The sequence below is a fragment of the Daphnia pulicaria genome, chromosome 12, assembly GCF_021234035.1.
Source record: "Daphnia pulicaria isolate SC F1-1A chromosome 12, SC_F0-13Bv2, whole genome shotgun sequence".
In the NCBI taxonomy this organism is placed as follows: Eukaryota; Metazoa; Arthropoda; class Branchiopoda; order Diplostraca; family Daphniidae; genus Daphnia; species Daphnia pulicaria.
Window position 1 is genome coordinate 834,223 of NC_060924.1, and position 20,875 is coordinate 855,097.

Below are 20,875 nucleotides of genomic sequence, written 5' to 3' on the forward strand. Positions count from 1 at the left end.
AAATTTAGAACACTAATTAAGCTCCCATAATCATTCCAATTGTAATCTTAGTTTTATTTACCTGCTTAACAGTATAGAGTGTGTATTCAGCTATTCCATAGACTCACGCCCAATGAAAAGTGAACCCTTCAAGTATATACGTCATTTGACGATTTGATTGATGCCACACCGTGAAAAATAATTCGTTCAAACGATGTAATAGTGCGGGACTCGGTGACTTGTGCACGACATGAAAGGAACCAAATGCGAGATGACTTGACAGGGAATACTTGCCTATAATTATTTTTTGGTATCAGAATATGTTATTTTATTTTTTAGTTCGGGAATCGTGATAAGGGCCTCGTCAAACTGGCTCACCTAAAAAGAAAGTCAACCACTGCCTATTTTGTTGACCAATTTTGGTGAGGCAAAGGTTAATAGAAGAGGCTCAACTCGTTATTTGTCCTTCAACTTTTATCTTTTGAATCGGTAACATCTGCGTGCTAGTCGAACGACTTTCTTCTGTCACTTCAGTAAAACTAAAATTTATTTTGATTTTGAATCATATCATTGCGGGGTCAGGCCAGCTTTTCTGATAAACATGTAAATTTATATTCAAATAAAACCGGCTGCGGCAGGAAAAATTGATTGAAGATTCCATCGTAATTATTAGACGCCAGGATTCTCCTTGTGTCGTAGATCGTAGAGGTAAACTGGAAGTAACGGCCAGCCTTTCTTGTGTAGACTCTCCTGAACTCGTTCGATGGCCGACATCAACTTGGACCGGTGATTGGGCGTCAACGGTATCCTAAAGACAATTAAAAGAGTCTATAAATGTAATTAACTATCAGATTTAATTTGTAATCTTCTTACACTGGTTTTTCGGTGCGCTTGCGATCCGCTCGATTCTTGTGCAACAGAGTGCAGCGCATCCGCTCCGGATCGACTGGCGGATGGTGAGGATCGCTGAAGCCGATGACACTCAACAATCGTGTCAATTCGGCCGCAGTATCTTCCAACAGGAGCCGCTCGTAAAAGAGGACGGTCCCGTTTTGGATGTCCTGGATCCAACCGACGGCGTGATCCGCCCAAGTGTCGGCCACGTAGTCGACGTAATTGTCGAACTGGGGCCCCACGAAATCGCTAGATGACACCACGCCCGTGTGATTTCCAGACGATCCCAGGAAATGGGCGAAGGTGAATAATGCGTCCATGGGATTGCGGAGGAGTAAAATCCCGCGGTTGTCGTAGAGGAAACTCCTAATGGGACCTCTTTTCTTGTTGTCTTTCCTGGTTTGGTTGTCCTTTACCTGTCGAGGAAATTAAAATATTAGTCAGGAAGAGTTTAAATCTACAATTTAAAAGGGCATTTAAATAATATGTACGAGGTTGTTCCTTATAGTTGGGAAGGATGCGAAATCAGGCAGACCAACGTCGTGATCCTTGATGAGAATTGTGCATTCGCAATTCAGGTCAGCCTCATTCCCATGGTGACCTTCATTCCAATTAACATTTTGAATTAAATAACTACAGTCATTTGTTGGAACAGCTTATCAATAAACAAATTTAAAATTTTTTACCGGTTGTGACGATCGGAGATTCTGCTTTTCCGTAGACGGTCCCGGTATAAATCCTTATTTTGTCCATGATCAGATAACAATGAGGTCCAATATTTTTTAAAAATTACATAATGATATTAACTCACCCCGTTACTCCCTCAATCAACTGGCGCGTCCAAGTCACTCCACTTCCGGGGAAAGAAGTTAAAGCCCATTTCGGCCGCGTTTTATTCTTCGCAAACTATTAATCCAACCGAACAGAAATGTATTCGTAATTAATTGCGCCAAATAAATCTGTTTAAACTAAAATAATCTTTTTACCTGAACGGCGAAATGTCGGCAGGTGGGATCGTCAATCCACGGGTAAGTGGCCATCAGTTCCTGGTCGACTTCATCGTAGTCCGGAATACAATCCTGATGTTGTTTAGTAGCGTCGCTCTCTGCTGAATTTGTTTTGCAATTGCTGATCGTGTTGTCTGCACTGCTGTTGTTGAAGTGATGCAACGAAATCAATATCAAACCCGTCGTAAAAAAACAAATGAAGTAATAGTCTCTCAAGCGACGCTTCATCTTGTCTGTTTGGCCGTCACCTACGACGAAGTTGGACGAAAGACTAAAAAACTTTGGTCAGAATTCCGACGAAAAGTGAAAAGGTTGATTTTTCTTAGGACCTCCCTTATTGGAACTACCTGAATGAAGACTACACGGCCGACAGACATACAAGAAATAGACAAGGACACCTACCCCATGGGAGGGAGACGGGTTAAAGACACTTGAAAAAAAACTAAGGGTTGTGTGTTGCCTATAAGAACACAATTTTATATGTGACTGCTGTGTATACCTAATCGTCTTGGAGATCCCGTCAAACGAGTTTAACCACAAGGAAAACTGGCTCGGTTGTTGTGTTGACCGCTAGGAAGGGCAGAGGTTATTATAGGCTGTAACATTTAATTGTTCTTCAATTTCATCTGTTTTTATTACCATTCGATCTGCGACAATCTAAATTACAGTGCAGAGTTTTGGCTACATTTTTTAATGCTGGATGTAGGAATGTTGTTTGATTTCCATTCCATCTTCGACTCGCCGTCCATGGACACCCACAGGTTCTCGCGACTATTTTAGCCTGACACTGAAATTGATACCTTATTTATTCCACAAAAACAGAGGGGCGTTTTCTCCCGTTTCCTCAGGGGCCAGCAAATCCCTTTTTCCTATTCAGCCACAACTGAATGTCTTCCCTTTCATTCAGCCCTCCTACCGTTCGATAAAATAAAAAAAAAAGCTGGAGAAGGGCAATTGCCGGTTCAAGATGATTAACTAACTCATTTCTGCAAGCGTGAAAAGTATATGTCCAGCAGGCGCTAAGAATGCAACGTCAATTATTTGAAATCAAGAACCGTGACTGAAAATACCGAAGTCATCTCAGCTGCCACTTTATTTAACCGCTTTCTCGATTGGCTGAGTAAATCTATCGTCAGCCAGCTCTTCACAGTCAGAACGAAAAGAATGGCCGGCAATGCCAACCCACATACTCGACGAGACTTAATTCAAGTGAACTACTTAAGGTTGAAATTCACGTACAGATTTGTTGCATCAGAGATGGGCTAAAATACTGTACCTTCCCTGGTTGGAGCTTAAACGAAACTTGAACAAGAAACTGATGAGTGATGGAGTACGCAACTGAAAGTCCATCCATTAGATCTGATTTCCTCTTCCAAGTCTCAAACAATCCGTGATCTGTGAAGGTGAGAAAAGTATAAATAAGAATTCTACCTGCCTGTAGGCGATGGAAGATAGGCGTAACACTGGGTGGATTAACAAAAAATTGTGTTTACGTCCTGTTATAAACGCTGTGGTGTGGTAATGGTTGCCCAATCGTTATTACCTTTGACTTCATCTTGTTGACGACTGGGTCTACGTCATCAACACAGGGAAAAAGCAGGTGAAAATAACCACTTGATTGAGTTTCTAATTTCAATCCACCCAATATTCAGAATTAGTATAACGCAACGAACTGAGAGACGCTTAAAACAAACTGAATTTTTGAAGCTTCACAGCCGTCACCGCCATCTAAACGGCAAACGCAGTAGACGCAGCGTAATAGCTATAGACGCAGAGAGTATAACGAAAGTATACACCGTTCTAAATTATTTTTAAAAACAACGTCTAGCGCGACAACGTCACAGAGTGAACTGTAGGAAGCTATATAGGATCACTGAATCAGACGGTGTGTGCCTTTTCTCTGTCTGGCTGGTGGCTTTCCCGCTTGGGTATTTCGAGTCGACTCAATAGCTGGAATGGAGGAATATCAAGCTAGCTTCTCCTTCGTAATGAAAAAAGATTCCAAAAAGGCGGGTGAAGAGAGGAAGAGTTACAATCGGCCCCAATTCTTTTCTCTGACTAATCGCTGATGCCCTTTTCTTTGTCTTTTTTGATCTGTCTTTCTTTCTCTCCAGTTATTATCGTGGGGTTCAGATACAATAGGAAGGGGGATTAAAACCGGAATAAAACGTCCATTTTTTGGGGTTGTTGCTTACACGCGGGCGGTTTTTGTCAATGACGCTCGGCATTGACCGATGAAATGATGGTTGCTTTTCAAACAGTCACATTTAGCGCAAGACCGGATGACGATGAAGGAAAAACGGAAACAAGGCTATGTCATTTTGCTTCTTGCCAATTTTTGCAGTCTATTATCTAATATCAATAGCAACTGGATAACATTGGTTTCAAGCTGAATCCAGCAGCATTTGATGACTTAAGTAGTTCCCTTGAATGAAATCTCGCCGAGTGTTTGGGTTGGCTTTGCCGGCCGTTCCTATTGTTCTTTCTAACGATGTAACTAACGATGTATTTCTTTATTATGTAACTATTTTGACGTTTTTAATCTATGCAGAGAACAATGTCGACAACCAGGCAGTCGGTTCGGCTCTGCTTTACTTTGTTAGTCATTACGACATTACTCTTATTGCTGGGCACAATAATGGACGGGCCGATTTTGGAGAGTCAAATAAGCTTCGGTATCCCGTCGATAGATCCTGCTGACGATGGCTACCGGAACGACGAAGACGAGTATCTCAACCGACGTTATTTCAGGCTAAGCACCGACGTTGTTAGTTACGACACTCGTGAAACGGACAGCGAGGAACAGACGGCGGCCGCAAGTGTCAACGGAGGCGTTCAAACTCGAAGTCACGTCCGGGAATTCAAAAAAGCGGATGCTGTCCGCTGTTTGGATGCGTTGTCCGTCAAAAGAAGTAGACGGCCAATGCACATCACTTTCATTGGAGACTCGACTGTCCGCCACACTTTGTCAGTTTTATTCGGGTTAGTTTGTTCACAATTAAATCTTAATTTTTTAAAACAGTTTAATCAATAAGAAATTATAGTTATCGATTTGATTTGTTTATAGTGGATCCCGGACTACGATAGGGAGATTTCAAGCAAGAAACTGGATAAAATTGGTTTCAAGCTGAATCCAGCGCATTTGATGACTTTTGGTCTGCGGTTATTCAGAATAATAATGCCTAGCCTACGTAACACCCAGAGCTCCTCCCCTGGGGAGGTGGCTTTTTATTTCCATCTCATAATTGTACATAGTCTGTAAAATTACCATTTCCAAAAGGAGTTTCTAATAACTGTAATTCTATTTTCACTATATACTTGTCAAGATTCTGGCTAAGGCTAATTTTAGTCGATCATCGATCGTTTGCTTAGCTGATGATCAAACTGTTACATTACATGGCAAAACAAACACCACTGTAAAAGAGGTTAACTTGTTTGGTTTTTTTTTCTAAATGAAATATTTCAAAATTCTTGTTATTTTTAACTGGCTCTTATAACCTGTGGAGAAGAGTGTGTTGGACACTTGGACCACTGCTTTGAAAAAAAAGGGTTTCGAACGTGTGCTTTTCAACGCAAGGTAATAATATTAAGCACAAAAGGATTAATTAACTATATGCTGTGTTCATTTCTTTAATCAACTCTAATCCTTTTTATTTATTTATTTTTTTTTGTATTTTATTGTTGACCTGGGTAGATACCACTATATTATCTGGATTGATGGCGCGCATGGGTCATTTCAGTATCGGGATGCACGACGCTGAAAAAATTTGCGTTCGATTGTTTTTTTCCGTGATTATTTGCGTTATTGTGATTATTATATTTTCTCGACGTTAATGAGCACCACCCATTTAAACACGTATCCGTGGACAACATCAACAGCCAACCGTTACAATGGCAGGCCTACTAGCTTGAATACAAATAAGAAATCTAGTCGTTACTATCCCGATGCTTATTGAGACAGCAGCACTCCAAGCACGAAAGGCATCAATAAGGATTCCGGGACGAATTGCTGCTGCTCCGATTCCTACTGGGACACCTTGGTGGACTCTAACGTCTTAACGGGGACCCAAATCATGGACTATTTCATGTGGACTAACCGGTCTTCCTGTCGCTTAGCCCACGATTAATTTCGGTGGTCAAATATTGGGAAATCCTTCGGGAAAAGACGGACAAAAAGCTGTTTTCATCGATCCTCAAGTTGCTCCCAAACCGGAAGAATGTCTCGTCTATTCTTTCGGTATCAACAGCGAATGGTCCTTTGACGAAGAAATGGAACAGTACGGATGTCAAGTGTTCGCTTTCGATTCTTCCATGACGATGGAACCACATTACCACACCCCTGGCATACACTTTTACAACTGGGGACTGGGCGAACGTGACGAAATCCTAGAGACTAGCGACAACGTCACAAAGTGGCAGATGTATTCGCTTTCCTCCATCTACAAGACCTAGTCCGTCCGCCATGGTCCCAAAATCATTGATTATTTGAAAATGGACATTGAAGGCTCCGAGTGGAAGGTCCTGCCGGATGTAATCAAGACGGGCATGCTCTCCAAAATCCGGCAATTCGGCCTCGAGATCCACCTTCCCGACGATTATCTGCTGGATGGCTTCCGCAAACTCATCCGACATGTCAGAGCTCTCGAGTCCATGGGCATGGTCCGCTTCGATTCCAAATACAATCCGTGGTACATTAGCAATTTCACGCATCTTGAACTAGTGAACCAACCGGCAGGATACGAAATTGCGTGGTACAACAGCAAACTCCTCTATGCTAAATAGCCCGCTTTATTGAATCTTAAATGTTGCCACTTTCTATCAAACGGTTTACATAATACGGGCATTATGCGCGTGATTTGTTCTTCGAGTATATGAGATAATCGTATTAGGCTAGTTGTGTAGGTTCAAAGACATTGGCAATAACATTGAGCCCCGCCAGGTAAAATGAAAAATTACTTATCAGTAATTTTATTATTTTAATAGTCTATCTACTAAGTAAATAATCTATTTTAGAAACGACTTAGGCCTACTTAGATCATTTTCCCTTTTTAAGTAGTAGGCCTAACTACATACTAGTTTTGAAGGAAAAGAAATCGGCAAAAATCACGAAAGAAACTTAATACACATACCCAGCACGAAAAAGTCAATCCTCCAAGAGAAACTCTCAGGCTATGTGTATATATATATGCCTATATCACCACCAAGTTCATCCCCCCATATTCTATATATACATAATAAAACTTAAGGAACAATAACAAAAATTACTGTTGCAGAACGTGCTCGTTGAACATTTCTGTTAGGGGAGGTACCTCAGGTATTGCTTGGAAATCATTTCGTTTCTCAACCAGCAGTCTTGTTGAAGAATTCAATCTTTAATAGACGCTTCGTAGTCTACCTGCTGGTCGTCTCCGTCTAGAACTAGCAGTCGTCCATCAACAACAACAATGAGGCTCCACCACAAAAACTACTTCACAACTAACTTTATAATTACAAGTCTGTTAGTCGGTAGCATATTGCTGAGTTTATTTCATCATTTGAATTACGGTTTATTAGTCAACACAAACAGCACTTGCAAAACAGCGTCACCGCACAATACAGATAATATGCGCGAGTGTGTTTCACCAGCATCTGATAATAATATCGTCAATAATCAAGATCCGTCAATCAACTACCCGTGGAAAGAGGAGCCAAATTGTCAACACTTCACCGTCCAGATAATATTATTATTTTATGCTCGATCTCTCAAAACGATTATTATGTATAGTCAGCTCTAAAATAATTATTTCCAATATTTGAATAGTTTGCCAGGAATAACTCTCGGCCCAAGTGGGCTTTGACGTCCTTCCCTGGCAGTGGAGTGTTACGAATTTTCCAAATAATTTGTTGACTGATGAATTCAAATTTCAGTTGTGCACTCGTCCACAAAATATCACGTGTCTATTTTTGTTTTAATTTTAAAATTTCGCTTGAAATCAATACGATGCGTCTAAATACACATCTTCTTTATCTTTAATAAAGAATTCCATTATTTTAATTAAGAATATTTTATATTTTATTTATTTCCTTCTCATGCACGCAGGATGGGACTGAGAAAAGATAGGGTGGGAATTTCTGGATGAAAATTAAACAGCGAGTATGCAAATAATCAAAACCCCCAATCGAAACTAGAAACACACACAACACCCCTTTCTAAAAAATGTCGTAACTTTGCCAGCCGAATTTTCCATTTTTCACTTTTGGCAAATTTTGATGTGAAAAACGGATTCACATCAAAATTAGGCAAATGTTTCAAACGGAAAATTGGGGCGACACGTCCGCTCCCCGTGGCTGGTGGTGGTTTAATGAGCCAGCGCTTAGAGTTTTCTGGAGCCCGGCCTTGCCTACAACGCCTTGCCAACCGAACAGAAGAGAGTCGAGTCCGTGGGGGTCCCCATTTATAGTCCAATCCCTTGCGCCTGCGTGCGCTTGTTTCCCGATCATCGTTTTCTGGGGTTTCATACATCGTTTCCCTTCATTACAATTAAGATTTTTAATTAAATAACTACAGTAATTGGTACATCTTATCAACAAAGAAACTAGAAATGTTTTACCGGTTGTGACGATCGGGGATTCTGCTGCTTTTCCGTAGACGGTCCCGGTATAAATCCATATAAATCCTTATTTTTGTCCCTGATCACATAATAATAAAGGTCTGTTTAAATTATTAAATAATATTAACTCACCCTGTTACTCCCTCAATCAACTGCCAGGTCCAAGTCCGTGTTTTATTCTTGGCAAACTATTAATCCAGCAAAGACAACACGGCCGATAGACATACAAGAAAAATAGACAAGGACATATCCCCCTTGGGAGGGACAAGGGTTGGAGGCACTTAAAACACAAAATCAAAGGGTTGTGTGTTGCCTATAAGAATACAATTTTGTATGTAACTATGCTGTGTATACCTAATCGTCTTGGAGATATCCCGTCAAACGAGTTCAACTGAAAGGAAAACTCGCTTGTTTTTGTGTTGACCGCTAGGAAGGGCAGAGGTTATTATAGGCTGTAACATTTAATTGTTCTTGAATTTCACCTGTTTATTATACCATTCGATCTGCGACAATCTAAAATGCAGTGCAGAATTTTGGCTACATTTTTTAATGCTGGATGTAACCATGAAGTTAGCTCAGGTTGTTAACCTTTTCTTGTTTGATTTCCGTTCCATCTTCGATTTGCCGGATTCGCCATCCATGGGCACCCACAGGTTCTCGCGACTAGCCTCACCTGACACTGAAATTGTCCCTTTATTCCACAAAAAACAGAGGGATGTTTTCTCCCGTTTCTTCAGGGGCCAGCAAATCCCTTTTTCCTATTCAGCCACACCTGAATGCCCTCCCTTTAATTCAGCCCTCCTATACCGTTCGATAAAATAAAAACAGCTGGAGAAGGACAATTGCCGGTTCAAGATGACTAACCTAACTCGTTTCTGCAAGCGTGAAAAGTATGTCCAGGCGCTAAGAATGCAACGTCACGATTATTTCTTTATTTGAAATCTAGATCCGTGACTGAAAATACCGACACGGTATACGGTTTCAGCTGCCACTTTATAACCACTTTTTACAATTGGCCCAGTCAATGACCATGAATAACCAATTATTTAGGTTATATAATTGTTACAAAGTGTTTTGAACTGAGAAGCTTGGAACAACCGCGCCGGAATTTAAACTACAAAAGTGACGCAGCAGAACTAAAACCAAATTATAATCTAAAAAATCCCAACCCCACGCGTTCTGAACACGGGCATTGCTACACATCGCTGATAAGCCACTCCCCCGTAAAAAGTCACAGCTTTGACTGTTGACTTCACGTTGGAATCCTGCCCATTGCCAGCGTCCCAGCAAACACGGCGGTCAGATAAAACCAGAACAAAATCTGCCGGGCAGTTTCAACGTATTGTCTTCGTTCAGTGTAATGAATCTCTTGTCTCGCCGCAGTATCCAAAACTAACGTAATAACTAACGTAATAAAATTTACTATGCATCTTTTTTTCAGTTTCATTGTCATATTTTGATTGATGTCAAAAATTCGTAATTGAGCTAGTTTTATTATTTGAATTAATTTTCTATTCTCTGCCATTACAATGTGAGTGAATTAACTATGGTTTTAAACATTGTGTTTTTCAATTCGAACGAAAGGATAGCGTAGACCATCGATAATATTTAAACAATGATTAAAGCTTATATTATACCAATAAATAAATCATGATATCAAATATCAAATAAATCTTTATTCTTTGTTAGTCTTCTTTTAAATTTGCTCAGACCAATTAGGACACATCATAAAATTGGAGGTGAATTGATGCAGGACGATTGCTCATCCCACCATTGGGTCATGTTCGGATAAACTTTCGGTGGCATGTCCTTGTTGTGTAAAGAGGCGCACAGGTGACACATGCCGATGTTGACGTCCTTTTGTTTGTACCGAGATTCAAAGTGAGGCTTCCACCAAAAGTACTCGTTATACAGCGTGTCGTTCCGGTCGAGGAGGATCAGGTAATCGGCCAGTTGCCTCATATTTTCAAATTTTGCCGCGTTGATGTAGGAATGCGATGGCGCAATTTTGTCGTAGTGATCGTGAAGGCCGAAGACGACCGGGATCACCGGACGATGAAGCATCCCGAAAAATCTACAAAATTATAAATCCAAGAAATGAATTTCCGAGAGAATAAAAGACAATCGCACTCATTACTTTTCACTGATATACTCGTGACATAACGAATTCTCCAGTGCCATGTAGAATTTGTAATTTTCGCCTGCCATGTTTCGACAGTCTTCGCTCGAGTTATCAACGCCCACCTCCTTCGGACACGTCAAATTTCCACAAACGCCGTAAACGTCGATTTGAATGTATTTCTGGAGAATTTTGACCATCTCATTTCTGCTGCTTTTTGCAACGCAATTAGAGACAAACCAAGCGGCCATTTTTGTCTTCCCGACCGCATAATTCACTTTCTGATCGGACATAAATTGCTTCAATTGGTTCTCACTCGGATGAAGTGGGACGTTCCCAGTGGGTCTGACGTAACCGTATGGCATGACCATGTCCGAGTCCCATCGATAAGTCAAAGTCCAGTTGAAGAAATTACCCAGTGTACTCGTGTTCAAGTATTCCGGCCATCCAGCGGATTCTAAAATCCAGAAAACGTAGCGTTGCTGAGGTGTTCGTCGTTTGGGCAAGTCGTTGGGATTCCAACTGCCTCGCATGTGGAAGATGACCGCGTCGTAGTCGTGGACGTTCGTTCGATTGGTCGAAGTTTCGCACTGCCAGACGGGACAGCCCCATTTGCGGAAGGCGTCGCGGCCGACTCCGAGCCGGAAATCCGGGATACCCCAATACTGCAATAAAAATCGTGATTTTATTCGTGTCATCTAAAAATTTGAAACAAATGAACTTTGATGATTGAAAAATGTCTTACGTCATTCCAGAATAGAATTTGTTTGAAAGGTGGGTCAACATCCGACAATGTATCCTGCTCATATTTCAACGCCAATTCGTACTTGTTGGCGAATTTTTCTAGTTGCTGGCCATCACGAAAGATAACTTTTTGGTAAATAACGAAGAGACTTAGTATCAATATGATAACGAAACGAACACTTAACAATTGCACTTTGGAACAGAAAGATGAAAATTGGCGTCCAGCTCTCATGGTTAATTCAAATCGTCTTATACAAGAGCAGCTCAAATTCTTTTTGCTATACGCAATTATATATTTAGGCGAATCAAAGCTTTGACTTTACGGGGGAGTGGCTTATCAGCGATGTGTAGCAATGCCCGCCTTTTCACGCCAAATCATCTCGTGCACATTTCATCCGATTTTATCTAAAGTTCAATTTCAACTCAACTTCCCACAAGCCTATTAAGTTTAACGAGTATTATCCATTCAATGTTTTTGGATATAATTTCTGATCAATAAATTCCATCTACTATATTCTTAAAATGAATGTGTGGCACGCTTTTTAAATTTAAATAAAATCAAGGTGGGGAGATATTTACGTATAGCAACGTGAACGCAAAAGCTTCAACGGATAATATTGTGCTTGTTCACGCAGCATAGGCATAACTACAAAGAGCTATAGGCGCAATAAACTTTTCTAGGTCAATGTTTCTTCAAAGGAAGGTACGATTCTTCTTTTTTCTATTTACAGTGGATTTCAGTCTACCGTGACAGTGATAATAATTCAACGTTTAAGCTGTGTATTGTTAAAAGAGAACAGTTGGATGAATTTCTGTATCCGGTTGATGACCCATTCGATTGTCTAACTGTTAACGTAATCGTGGAACGAATCGCGGCTGTTGACATCGGATTTCGTTCAAACGAAATCCATCCAGAACAGCTGAGCTAGCAGTTCTAAACAATTTTCTTTACGGCAGCACGCAACATTCGGCTTACTAATGGTAAAACTGCTCATCAACCTAATTCTTCATGTAAAAAAATCTCGTTTGTCTTTTATTGTAACAGGAAACTACGATAAAGATTTATTTTTGACTCAGGTGATATGAATTCCCGGCGAATTGGTCTTCGTCTTGTTGACGGTGTCGATATTCATTTGTGTCTACTTGGCAACTTGGCCCAGAGCCGTCAAAGAAAAGGATCTGTCCACCACTGAAACTTTTACAATGTCAACAGCAACAGTATGTCCGTTATTTTGTTTTTTAATTTTGTAAATATATTTGTTAGCACTAAATTTGCTTAGATATTAGCGGTTTCCTCAATAGTAATTATTAACCAAGGATCTGAATCAGGAAGTACAGTACACAGTTGGGTTTTGATCAAAACTGGTAGGCTACCTTCTATTCATGGGACTTTTGCTGTTTTCTTTGATACTTTGGCTCGTCACTCGCAGCGGTTTGATATAGATGAGAGATTGCGGGCGTTTCTACACAATAATGCTCAGAAGTCACTCCCCCAAAGAACAAAAATCATCTCGAGCAAGGAAAATGTTCAATTTAGTAACTTCAGTTGCTCTGTAAGACGATTTAAATAAATCATGATAGACGGACGCTACTTTTCTCTCTTCCGTTCCAAATTGCAGTTATTGAGTGTTCGTTTCGTTATAGTGTTGATAGGTCTGGTTTTAGTTTACCAAATACTTATTTTCCGGTACGACCAACAATTGGATTCAGTAGAAAAATTTGCCAATAAGTACGAATTGGCGTTGAAATATGAGCAGGATACATTGTCGGATATTGACCCACCTTTCAAGCAAATTCTATTCTGGAATGACGTAAGACATTTTTCAATCATCAAAGTTCATTTTTTTCAAATTTTTAGATGACACCAATAAAATCAAGATGTGGTTTTTAGTACTGGGGTATCCCGGATTTCCGGCTGGGAGTTGGCCGCGACGCCTTCCGCAAATGGGGCTGTCCCGTCTGGCAGTGCGAAACTTCGACCAATCGAACGAACGTCCACGACTACGACGCGGTCATCTTCCACATGCGAGGCAGTTGGAATCCCAACGACTTGCCCAAACGACGAACACCTCAGCAACGCTACGTTTTCTGGATTTTAGAATCTGCAGAGTGGCGTGAATATTTAAACACAACTACACTGGGAAAATTCTTCAACTGGACCTTGACCTACCGATGGGACTCTGACATGGTCATGCCGTACGGTTACGTCAGACCCACTGGGAACGTTCCACTTCATCCGAGTGAAAACCAACTGGAGCAATTGATGTCCGATCAGAAAGTGAATTATGCGGCAGGGAAGACGAAAATGGCATCTTGGATGGTTTCAAGCTGCTTTTCTCATAGCAGTCGGCATGAGATGGTCAAAATTCTCCAGAAATACATTCAAGTTGATATTTACGGCGCTTGTGGTACTAAGACGTGTCCGAAAAAGGAGGATGAAAATAATTCGAGCGAAGAATGTCGAGACGTGGCAGGCGGAAATTACAAATTCTACATGGCACTGGAGAATTCACTTTGTCACGAGTATATCAGTGAAAAGTAATGAGTGCGATTGTCTTTTATTCTCTCGGAAATTCATTTCTTGGATTTATAATTTTGTAGATTTTTCGGGATGCTTCATCGTCCGGTCATCCCAATCGTATTCGGCCTTCACGATCACTACGACAAAATTGCGCCATCGCATTCCTACATCAACGCGGCAAAATTTGAAAATATGAGGCAACTGGCCGATTACCTGATCCTCCTCGACAGGAACGACACGCTGTACAACGAATACTTTTGGTGGAAGCCTCACTTTGAATCTCGGTACAAACAAAAGGACGTCAACATTGGCATGTGTCACCTGTGCGCCTCTTTACACAACAAGGACATGCCACCGAAAGTTTATCCGAACATGACCCAATGGTGGGATGAGCAATCGTCCTGCATCAATTCACCTCCAATTTTATGATGTGTCCTAATTGGTCTGAGCAAATTTAAAAGAAGACTAACAAAGAATAAAGATTTATTTGATATTTGATATCATGATTTATTTATTGGTATAATATAAGCTTTAACATTGTTTAAATATTATCGATGGTCTACGCTATCCTTTCGTTCGAATTGAAAAACACAATGTTTAAAACCATAGTTAAGTCACTCACATTGTAATGGCAGAGAATAGAAAATTAATTCAAATAATAAAACTGGATCAATTACGAATTTTTGACATCAATCAAAATATGACAATGAAACTGAAAAAAAGATGCATAGTAAATTTTATTACGTTAGTTATTACGTTAGTTTTGGATACAGCGGCGAGACAAGAGATTCATTACATTGAACGAAGACAATACGTTGAAACTGCCCGGCAGATTTTGTTCTGGTTTTATCTGACCGCCGTGTTTGCTGTTTGCAATTACAGTTACTAGAAACTCCCTTTTGAAAATGTCTCGGTAATGTAAACTATGCAGCCTATACAATTATGAGATAGAAATAAAAAGCCACCTCCCCAGGGGAGGAGCTCTGGGTGTTACGTAGGCTAGGCATTATTATTCTGAATAACCGCAGACCAAAAGTCATCAAATGCGCTGGATTCAGCTGGAAACCAATTTTATCCAGTTGTTATGGATAATAGATATAGGCCTAATAGACTGCAAAAATTGGCAAGAAGCAAAATGACATAGCCTTGTTTCCGTTTTTCCTCCATCGTCATCCGGTCTTGCGCTAAATGGGACTGTTTGAAAAGCAACCATCATTTCATCGGTCAATGCTCGTCGATGCTCGTGGCAATCCGTTATAGTTCTTCAGATGATGTCAGTGATCTCCGCAGACAAAAACATCTACATTTTTTAAGTTCCCCGTTGTTATTATAGGCTCCTTAATATACATAGCCTACTTCATTATTTTCTAGGTTCTGGTTCGTCTCTTCCAGCTATATCTGCTGATGGGTTAAATGGTCTTCTTTCATTTAGCTATACTAGGCTATATACCACGACTCTTCAACAACAAGGGTGCTATAGTTGACTGAACTAACCCAGCCGTGCTGAAAACAAAAAGTACCCAAGCGACCCTTTTGCCGATTATTTCAGATAAAATGCGTGACGAAGCGTTACTCGGTAGGAAAATTTGTTGGCCCATTGTATATGATTGCAAGCATTTAATATACAGTCTGCAGTCGGACTCAAAATGAGAGCTGAAAAATGATTGGAGCTGCGAACTTTCAAAGTTTATACACGAGATGGTTTAGAAAGGATGGACTTTTCTACACAGCAGTGCTGATAATCTACACTTCTGATGAAAGCTTTGATTCGTTCAAACGAGTGCATTTATTAGGCTAATGTACGAAAAAGTCTGAGTTGTTTTGTATATTAGAAAAAGACGATCTGAAGAAATCATGAGAGCTGGACGACGCCTATCTACTCTCCGTTCCAAATTTCAGTTGTTGAGTGTTCGTTTCCTTGTATTAGTGTTGACATGTCTGTTCTTAATTTACCACACAACTCTCGTGCGTGATGACCGGCAATTTTATCCAGTAGGAAAACCGATTGAAAACTACAATTTAGTGGAGAGATATGAGCAGGAGAAATTGTTATTGGATGTTGACGACCCACCTTTCAAGCGAATTCTATTCTGGAATGATGTAAGTAGGGCCTAAGGTATTATCTGATATTCCATCAACATTTTTTTAGATCAATTAACATATATGATTCTATTAAATAAAATCACGATTTGTATTGCGCAGTATTGGGGTATCCCCGATTTCCGGCTCGGAATCGGCCGCAACGCCTTCCGCAAATGGGGCTGTCCCGTCTGGCAATGCGAAACGTCGACCAATCGAACGGACGTCCACGACTACGACGCGGTCATCTTCCACATGCGAGGCAGTTGGAATCCCAACGACTTGCCCCAACGTCGATCACCTCAGCAGCGCTACGTTTTCTGGATTTTAGAATCCGCTGGATGGTTTAAATTTTTAGACACGAGTCCATTGGGGAATTTCTTCAACTGGACCTTGACTTATCGATGGGACTCGGACATGGTGATGCCTTACGGTTATGTGAGACCCACTGGCCAGGTCCCACTTCATCCCAGTGAAAACCAATTGAAACAATTAATGTCCAGTCAGAAAGTGAATTATGCGTCCAGTAAAACGAAAATGGCCGCTTGGTTCGTCTCAAACTGCCGTACTCAAACCAGTAGTAGAAACGAGCTGATCAAAGTGCTCAAAAAGTACATTGAAATCGATGTTTACGGCTCCTGCGGGAACAAGAAGTGTCCGAAGGAGGTGGGCGTTGATAATTCGAGCGAAGACTGCCGAGACATGGCCGGCCAAAATTACAAATTCTACATGGCCCTGGAGAATACGCTGTGTCGCGACTACATTACTGAAAAGTAACGCGCACTATTTTTGAAAAATCATTTATTGGGTTGAACTGTGAGAGAGAAGAATTGAATCGATTTGACTTTGAAAGGTTTTTCGGTATGCTTCATCGTCCGATCATCCCGGTCGTCTTTGGCCTTCACGATCATTACGACCAGATGGCGCCACCGCATTCCTTCATTAACGCGGCAAAATTTGAAAACATGAGGCAACTGGCCGATTACCTGATTCTCCTCGACAGGAACGACACGCTGTACAACGAGTACTTTTGGTGGAAGCCTCACTTTGAATCCCGCTACAAGCAAAAGGACGTCAACATTGGCATGTGTCACCTGTGCGCCTCACTCCACAACAAGAACTTGCCACCGAAAGTCTACCCGAACATGACCCGCTGGTGGGATGAACGATCGGCCTGCATCAATTCACCTCCAATTTCATGACATGCGCCCTTTTCGCTCTGTGTGGATGTCTGAACCAAATTATTATAATTATTATGAACCAATAAATACAATTGAAAAGTGCTGAATTTAAGAAAGCAAAAGCCCAGCTATCTATATAGCTACTACATTGCTGATGACTATCTACATTCAGTTATACAACAAAATGCTTCGAACTTTTTATAAATTTTTTCTAGTCGCTATTTACACTCATATATATTTTGATGATTATGGTTCCGGATTTGACAGTTCTTAACCCGAATAATTATAACAAAAATTAATTTTTCAGATTCATTTCGAATTTGACATGTATTTAAATGAAGAAATTGATTTGGTACAAAAAAATGGGAAAACATGTTATATTGTATTAAGTTGAAATTGGCTAGAGCTAATCTTCGCTGTATTGGTTCGTTCTATTGCGGTGCGATAACAGATCCATTGCACTGAATGCCGACACTGCGCTCAAATTTCTCGTCAGTTTTTGTTGCTTATTATTGGTCTTCGTACCACCATGTTTGGGACGCTGGCAACGGGCAGGATTCCAACGTGAAGCCATCGACGTGTACATTTTCGGCTCCTGATTAGCTTCGTGCAGTTTCCGGCAGAGATCGCAGAATCCGCGACTGACCATTTGCTCCATGCCGGCCTCGACGACGTAGTCGTCCTTCCACCACAGATACTCGTTGTACAGCGTCTCGTTGGCGGCCAATTTCTTAAGATAGGCGGCCAATTGTTCTGGTTCGAACTGCCGGGCATCGATGTACGAATGCTCCGGTGCCAATTGGGCGTAGTCGACACCTCCGTAAACCACGGGCACAATATCCCGCAGGCTCATGATCTGAAAGAATTTTTCCGTCACATAATCAGGACAAATGGCGTTCTCAAAGGACAAGTAAAATTTGTAATTGGAGTCCAGCATGTTGTAACACTCGGGAGTCGACGATAAAAGCTCGTCCGTGTCGCAGTGAAGCATTTTGTGCCGTTCGCCGTGATTGCACCATCCGAAGACGTCGACTTTGACGTGTTTCCTCAATTGTTTGATGTACTGTTCCCGCTGGCCGTCCGTTTTGCAGTGGGAGATCATGGCGGCCACCAATTTCTTCTCTTTCTTCTTCCTTCTGTTAATTTTTCGTTTGTTCAACATCAACTGGCGAGTCGATTCTTTCATTCTGGCCTCCGTTTCTTCCATCGTTTTGGGTGCCGACGGTTTCGGGCGGATCCGCCCGTACAGGAAACGAATGTCCGAGTCCATCCGGTAGGTCATGGTCCAGTTGAAGTAGTTTCGGTATCCGGAGATGTTCATTGGCTTAATGGACGGCGGCGGTTCCTGCGTGAAGAAGATGAACCGCTGGTGAGGTTGGCGATTGAAAATTGGCCGTTTAGTCAACCAAAATTCGTCGTTGAAATTGAAGATGATGGCGTCGTACGAGTCGAGTGGCCGGCCCGGATACTGATGCGGACTGTTGACGATTTCGCAGTCGCTGACTGGGCATCCGTGCTGGACAAAAGTGTCGTGCCCAGTGCCGAAAATAGTCATCTCGGATCGCCTGGGCGAGTTCCAAAATAGGATCGATTTGATTTTCGACGGTAAACGCCAATGGACATCAGTGCTGACGTTATACGATTGCTGGTGGCCATCACGACGATCTATGTTGCTTTGTGTGTCTTCCGTCCAATTGCCGTTACTCACGAGCAAAATCACCAGCGTGTTTAAAATGACAAGGAAAAGCAATTTGGAGAATCGTTTCTTGTTTAAGGCCATGGCGACAAATGGCAACAAAATGCCTCACGACGAATGTTTTCAAAAAGCAATTGACATAACTGCACACTGAAATATCTCTAATTCACTGCAGCAGCTTGGAACCTGTCAGTTGCACAGGCTCTAGGTAATAGATAGAATGAAACGTGAGCGATTGGCGAAGACATAAAGTGCAACTACCGCCGATTCAAATGGCCAACCTCGACGACGGTAAATGCGTTTCTGAAGTCGCCATGTTTTTCACGGAAGTTAAACGACGGCGCTGCACTGCAACTCTTCTGGTTCGTCATCCCTCTCATCCGTTCATTTGTTACTTCACCTTTTTTTAGCAGATTCCCTCCCGATGTTATGGAACCGCTATTTTACACAGGATCATCTTTTATATCTTTCTAGAGTACACAGCAGTTAGATGAAACAACATATTTTTTTTAGCTTGTATAAAACAATTTCAATGCTGTGGTTATAAAGAGAAACGATTCACTTGGCTGCGCAGAGGTCATCGCCCCCTGTTATGTTCTCCGTGATTCCATGGAATTGTGAAATGCTATTCTTGGGCGGATGGTGGCATTCTTCATGTCTGGCTGCGTGACGATAGTCAAATTGTCGGTACATTATTACGGAGTTAGCGCGACTCTGAATTAAAACGATAACGTCGACCGGTCCCTCTCTATACGTCTGTGTACTGTACATAATACCCCGATTTTTAAAATAAAGTATAATTATCATCCAATCCTGACATGTATTATTAAACTGAATATTTTTGTTTCAATTTAAGAAACGACTGGATACGTGCCAAATGTCGGACCCACTTGTAGCTTTAATTATAGAGGCATCGAGAATAGTATAGGCAATTTATTTTAGCTTGTATTAATGAGGGAACAAACTGTGTTAGATATTTATTTGTAATACTTAATTCCATTTTTGCATTTGTAAAATAAAACTATAGGAATTAATAAGTAAATAGAAAACAGCACGTTATTATTGACACGATATATTGACATCTTCAATCACTCATATTATTACCGACGAGGAATTATAGAATCTGGAATTATACCACGTCAGTTCCATGCCGACGTAATCTTCTTGGCCTCCGAGGATCGATATGGGCCGCTTGAGCCACGGATTGGGCCGCGAACTGAAACGAACAAATCGCCCGGTTGATTCCAGATCTTGCAGGATGCCCACATAACGCCTGAATGTCTCCAACGTATCGTTGGCGTTGAAATGGATTTCAACGGCCAGCTGTTTGACTTTGTCTGCCAGAAAACCGGACCGCAACATTTGCGGAATGGCGTCCCATTCGTAGAACTCAATGTCCATTTTAAGGACGTCGATAAGCGTCGGTTGATGGCCCAGCATCTCGTAGATGGACGAGGCCGTCTTCATGTTCCACTTTGTGGTGGGGTGTGCTTCATTCTTGCCGGACAGGCCGAGGTTATGGAAATGAATGTGTCGACTCCGGTCGTAGTCGCCGACGCCCATCGACGGATCGAATGAATAAACTTGACAGCCGAACTTGGCCATGGCTTCGTCAAAGGTCCACTGATTGTTGATGCCGAACGAGTAGACGAGGCAGTTGTCATAGACGGGCGAGATGAACTGGTCGAGGCAGACGGCCTTGTGTCCGTCGGGCGCCGCAACGCCGCCGCCGTTCCAAACCCAATAGCCAAAATCGACAGCGAATAAGCACGACGTGCTGTTGGTCCAATGCAAATAACGGAAGATCTCTTTGGCCGACATATTCCCAGCGGCTGTTTGGGTCTCTGTAAAATCAACTAAAGTCTGGAATTGATTGAATTTCGGATTCATTTTCAACAAGCTAATTGCAATCAGGACGAAAGCAAAGGTCGCAAGACCCACCCAACACACTCGACGAACATTCATCGCGTGAATAGTTCAAAGGGCTGTTAAATATAAGCAATAATCGGTTTATAATGTTGCACGAATGATGACGGAGTAATTGACTCCAACTCCAGTTTCCAAC

At 41.6% G+C, this 20,875-nt stretch overlaps 7 protein-coding genes across 7 annotated transcripts; 3 read left to right on the forward strand and 4 right to left on the reverse strand.

Moving 5' to 3' along the window:
* Positions 1–559: 559 nt before the first annotated feature.
* Positions 560–9,071, reverse strand: LOC124316385 (WSC domain-containing protein 1-like). The gene is made up of 7 exons (XM_046782301.1): positions 8,953–9,071; positions 1,860–2,450; positions 1,685–1,779; positions 1,560–1,612; positions 1,365–1,474; positions 853–1,289; positions 560–787 (listed from the first exon to the last, which is right to left on the reverse strand). Exons 2-7 carry the CDS (start codon positions 2,106–2,108, stop codon positions 649–651), a joined length of 1,083 nt encoding a protein of 360 aa, XP_046638257.1. The 5' UTR covers positions 2,109–2,450; positions 8,953–9,071; the 3' UTR covers positions 560–648.
* Positions 4,438–6,332, forward strand: LOC124316727. Its single transcript, XM_046782673.1, has 3 exons — positions 4,438–4,862; positions 4,948–4,999; positions 5,997–6,332. Exons 1-3 carry the CDS (start codon positions 4,438–4,440, stop codon positions 6,330–6,332), a joined length of 813 nt encoding a protein of 270 aa, XP_046638629.1.
* Positions 9,072–10,126: 1,055 nt separating the features above from the next.
* Positions 10,127–11,601, reverse strand: LOC124316343 (alpha-(1,3)-fucosyltransferase C-like). Its single transcript, XM_046782235.1, has 3 exons — positions 11,335–11,601; positions 10,608–11,254; positions 10,127–10,544 (listed from the first exon to the last, which is right to left on the reverse strand). Exons 1-3 carry the CDS (start codon positions 11,563–11,565, stop codon positions 10,196–10,198), a joined length of 1,227 nt encoding a protein of 408 aa, XP_046638191.1. The 5' UTR covers positions 11,566–11,601; the 3' UTR covers positions 10,127–10,195.
* Positions 11,602–12,907: 1,306 nt separating this feature from the next.
* LOC124316476 (alpha-(1,3)-fucosyltransferase C-like) lies at positions 12,908–14,352 on the forward strand. Its single transcript, XM_046782451.1, has 3 exons — positions 12,908–13,144; positions 13,225–13,871; positions 13,935–14,352. Exons 1-3 carry the CDS (start codon positions 12,908–12,910, stop codon positions 14,281–14,283), a joined length of 1,233 nt encoding a protein of 410 aa, XP_046638407.1. The 3' UTR covers positions 14,284–14,352.
* A 1,208-nt stretch (positions 14,353–15,560) lies between these two features.
* On the forward strand, positions 15,561–17,292 carry LOC124316336 (alpha-(1,3)-fucosyltransferase C-like). Its single transcript, XM_046782226.1, has 3 exons — positions 15,561–15,954; positions 16,057–16,706; positions 16,787–17,292. Exons 1-3 carry the CDS (start codon positions 15,709–15,711, stop codon positions 17,133–17,135), a joined length of 1,245 nt encoding a protein of 414 aa, XP_046638182.1. The 5' UTR covers positions 15,561–15,708; the 3' UTR covers positions 17,136–17,292.
* Positions 17,293–17,520: 228 nt separating this feature from the next.
* Positions 17,521–18,894, reverse strand: LOC124316728 (alpha-(1,3)-fucosyltransferase C-like). Its single transcript, XM_046782674.1, has one exon. It carries the CDS (start codon positions 18,892–18,894, stop codon positions 17,521–17,523), a length of 1,374 nt encoding a protein of 457 aa, XP_046638630.1.
* A 1,008-nt stretch (positions 18,895–19,902) lies between these two features.
* LOC124316729 (probable methyltransferase-like protein 24) lies at positions 19,903–20,778 on the reverse strand. Its single transcript, XM_046782675.1, has one exon. It carries the CDS (start codon positions 20,773–20,775, stop codon positions 19,903–19,905), a length of 873 nt encoding a protein of 290 aa, XP_046638631.1. The 5' UTR covers positions 20,776–20,778.
* Positions 20,779–20,875: the final 97 nt, after the last annotated feature.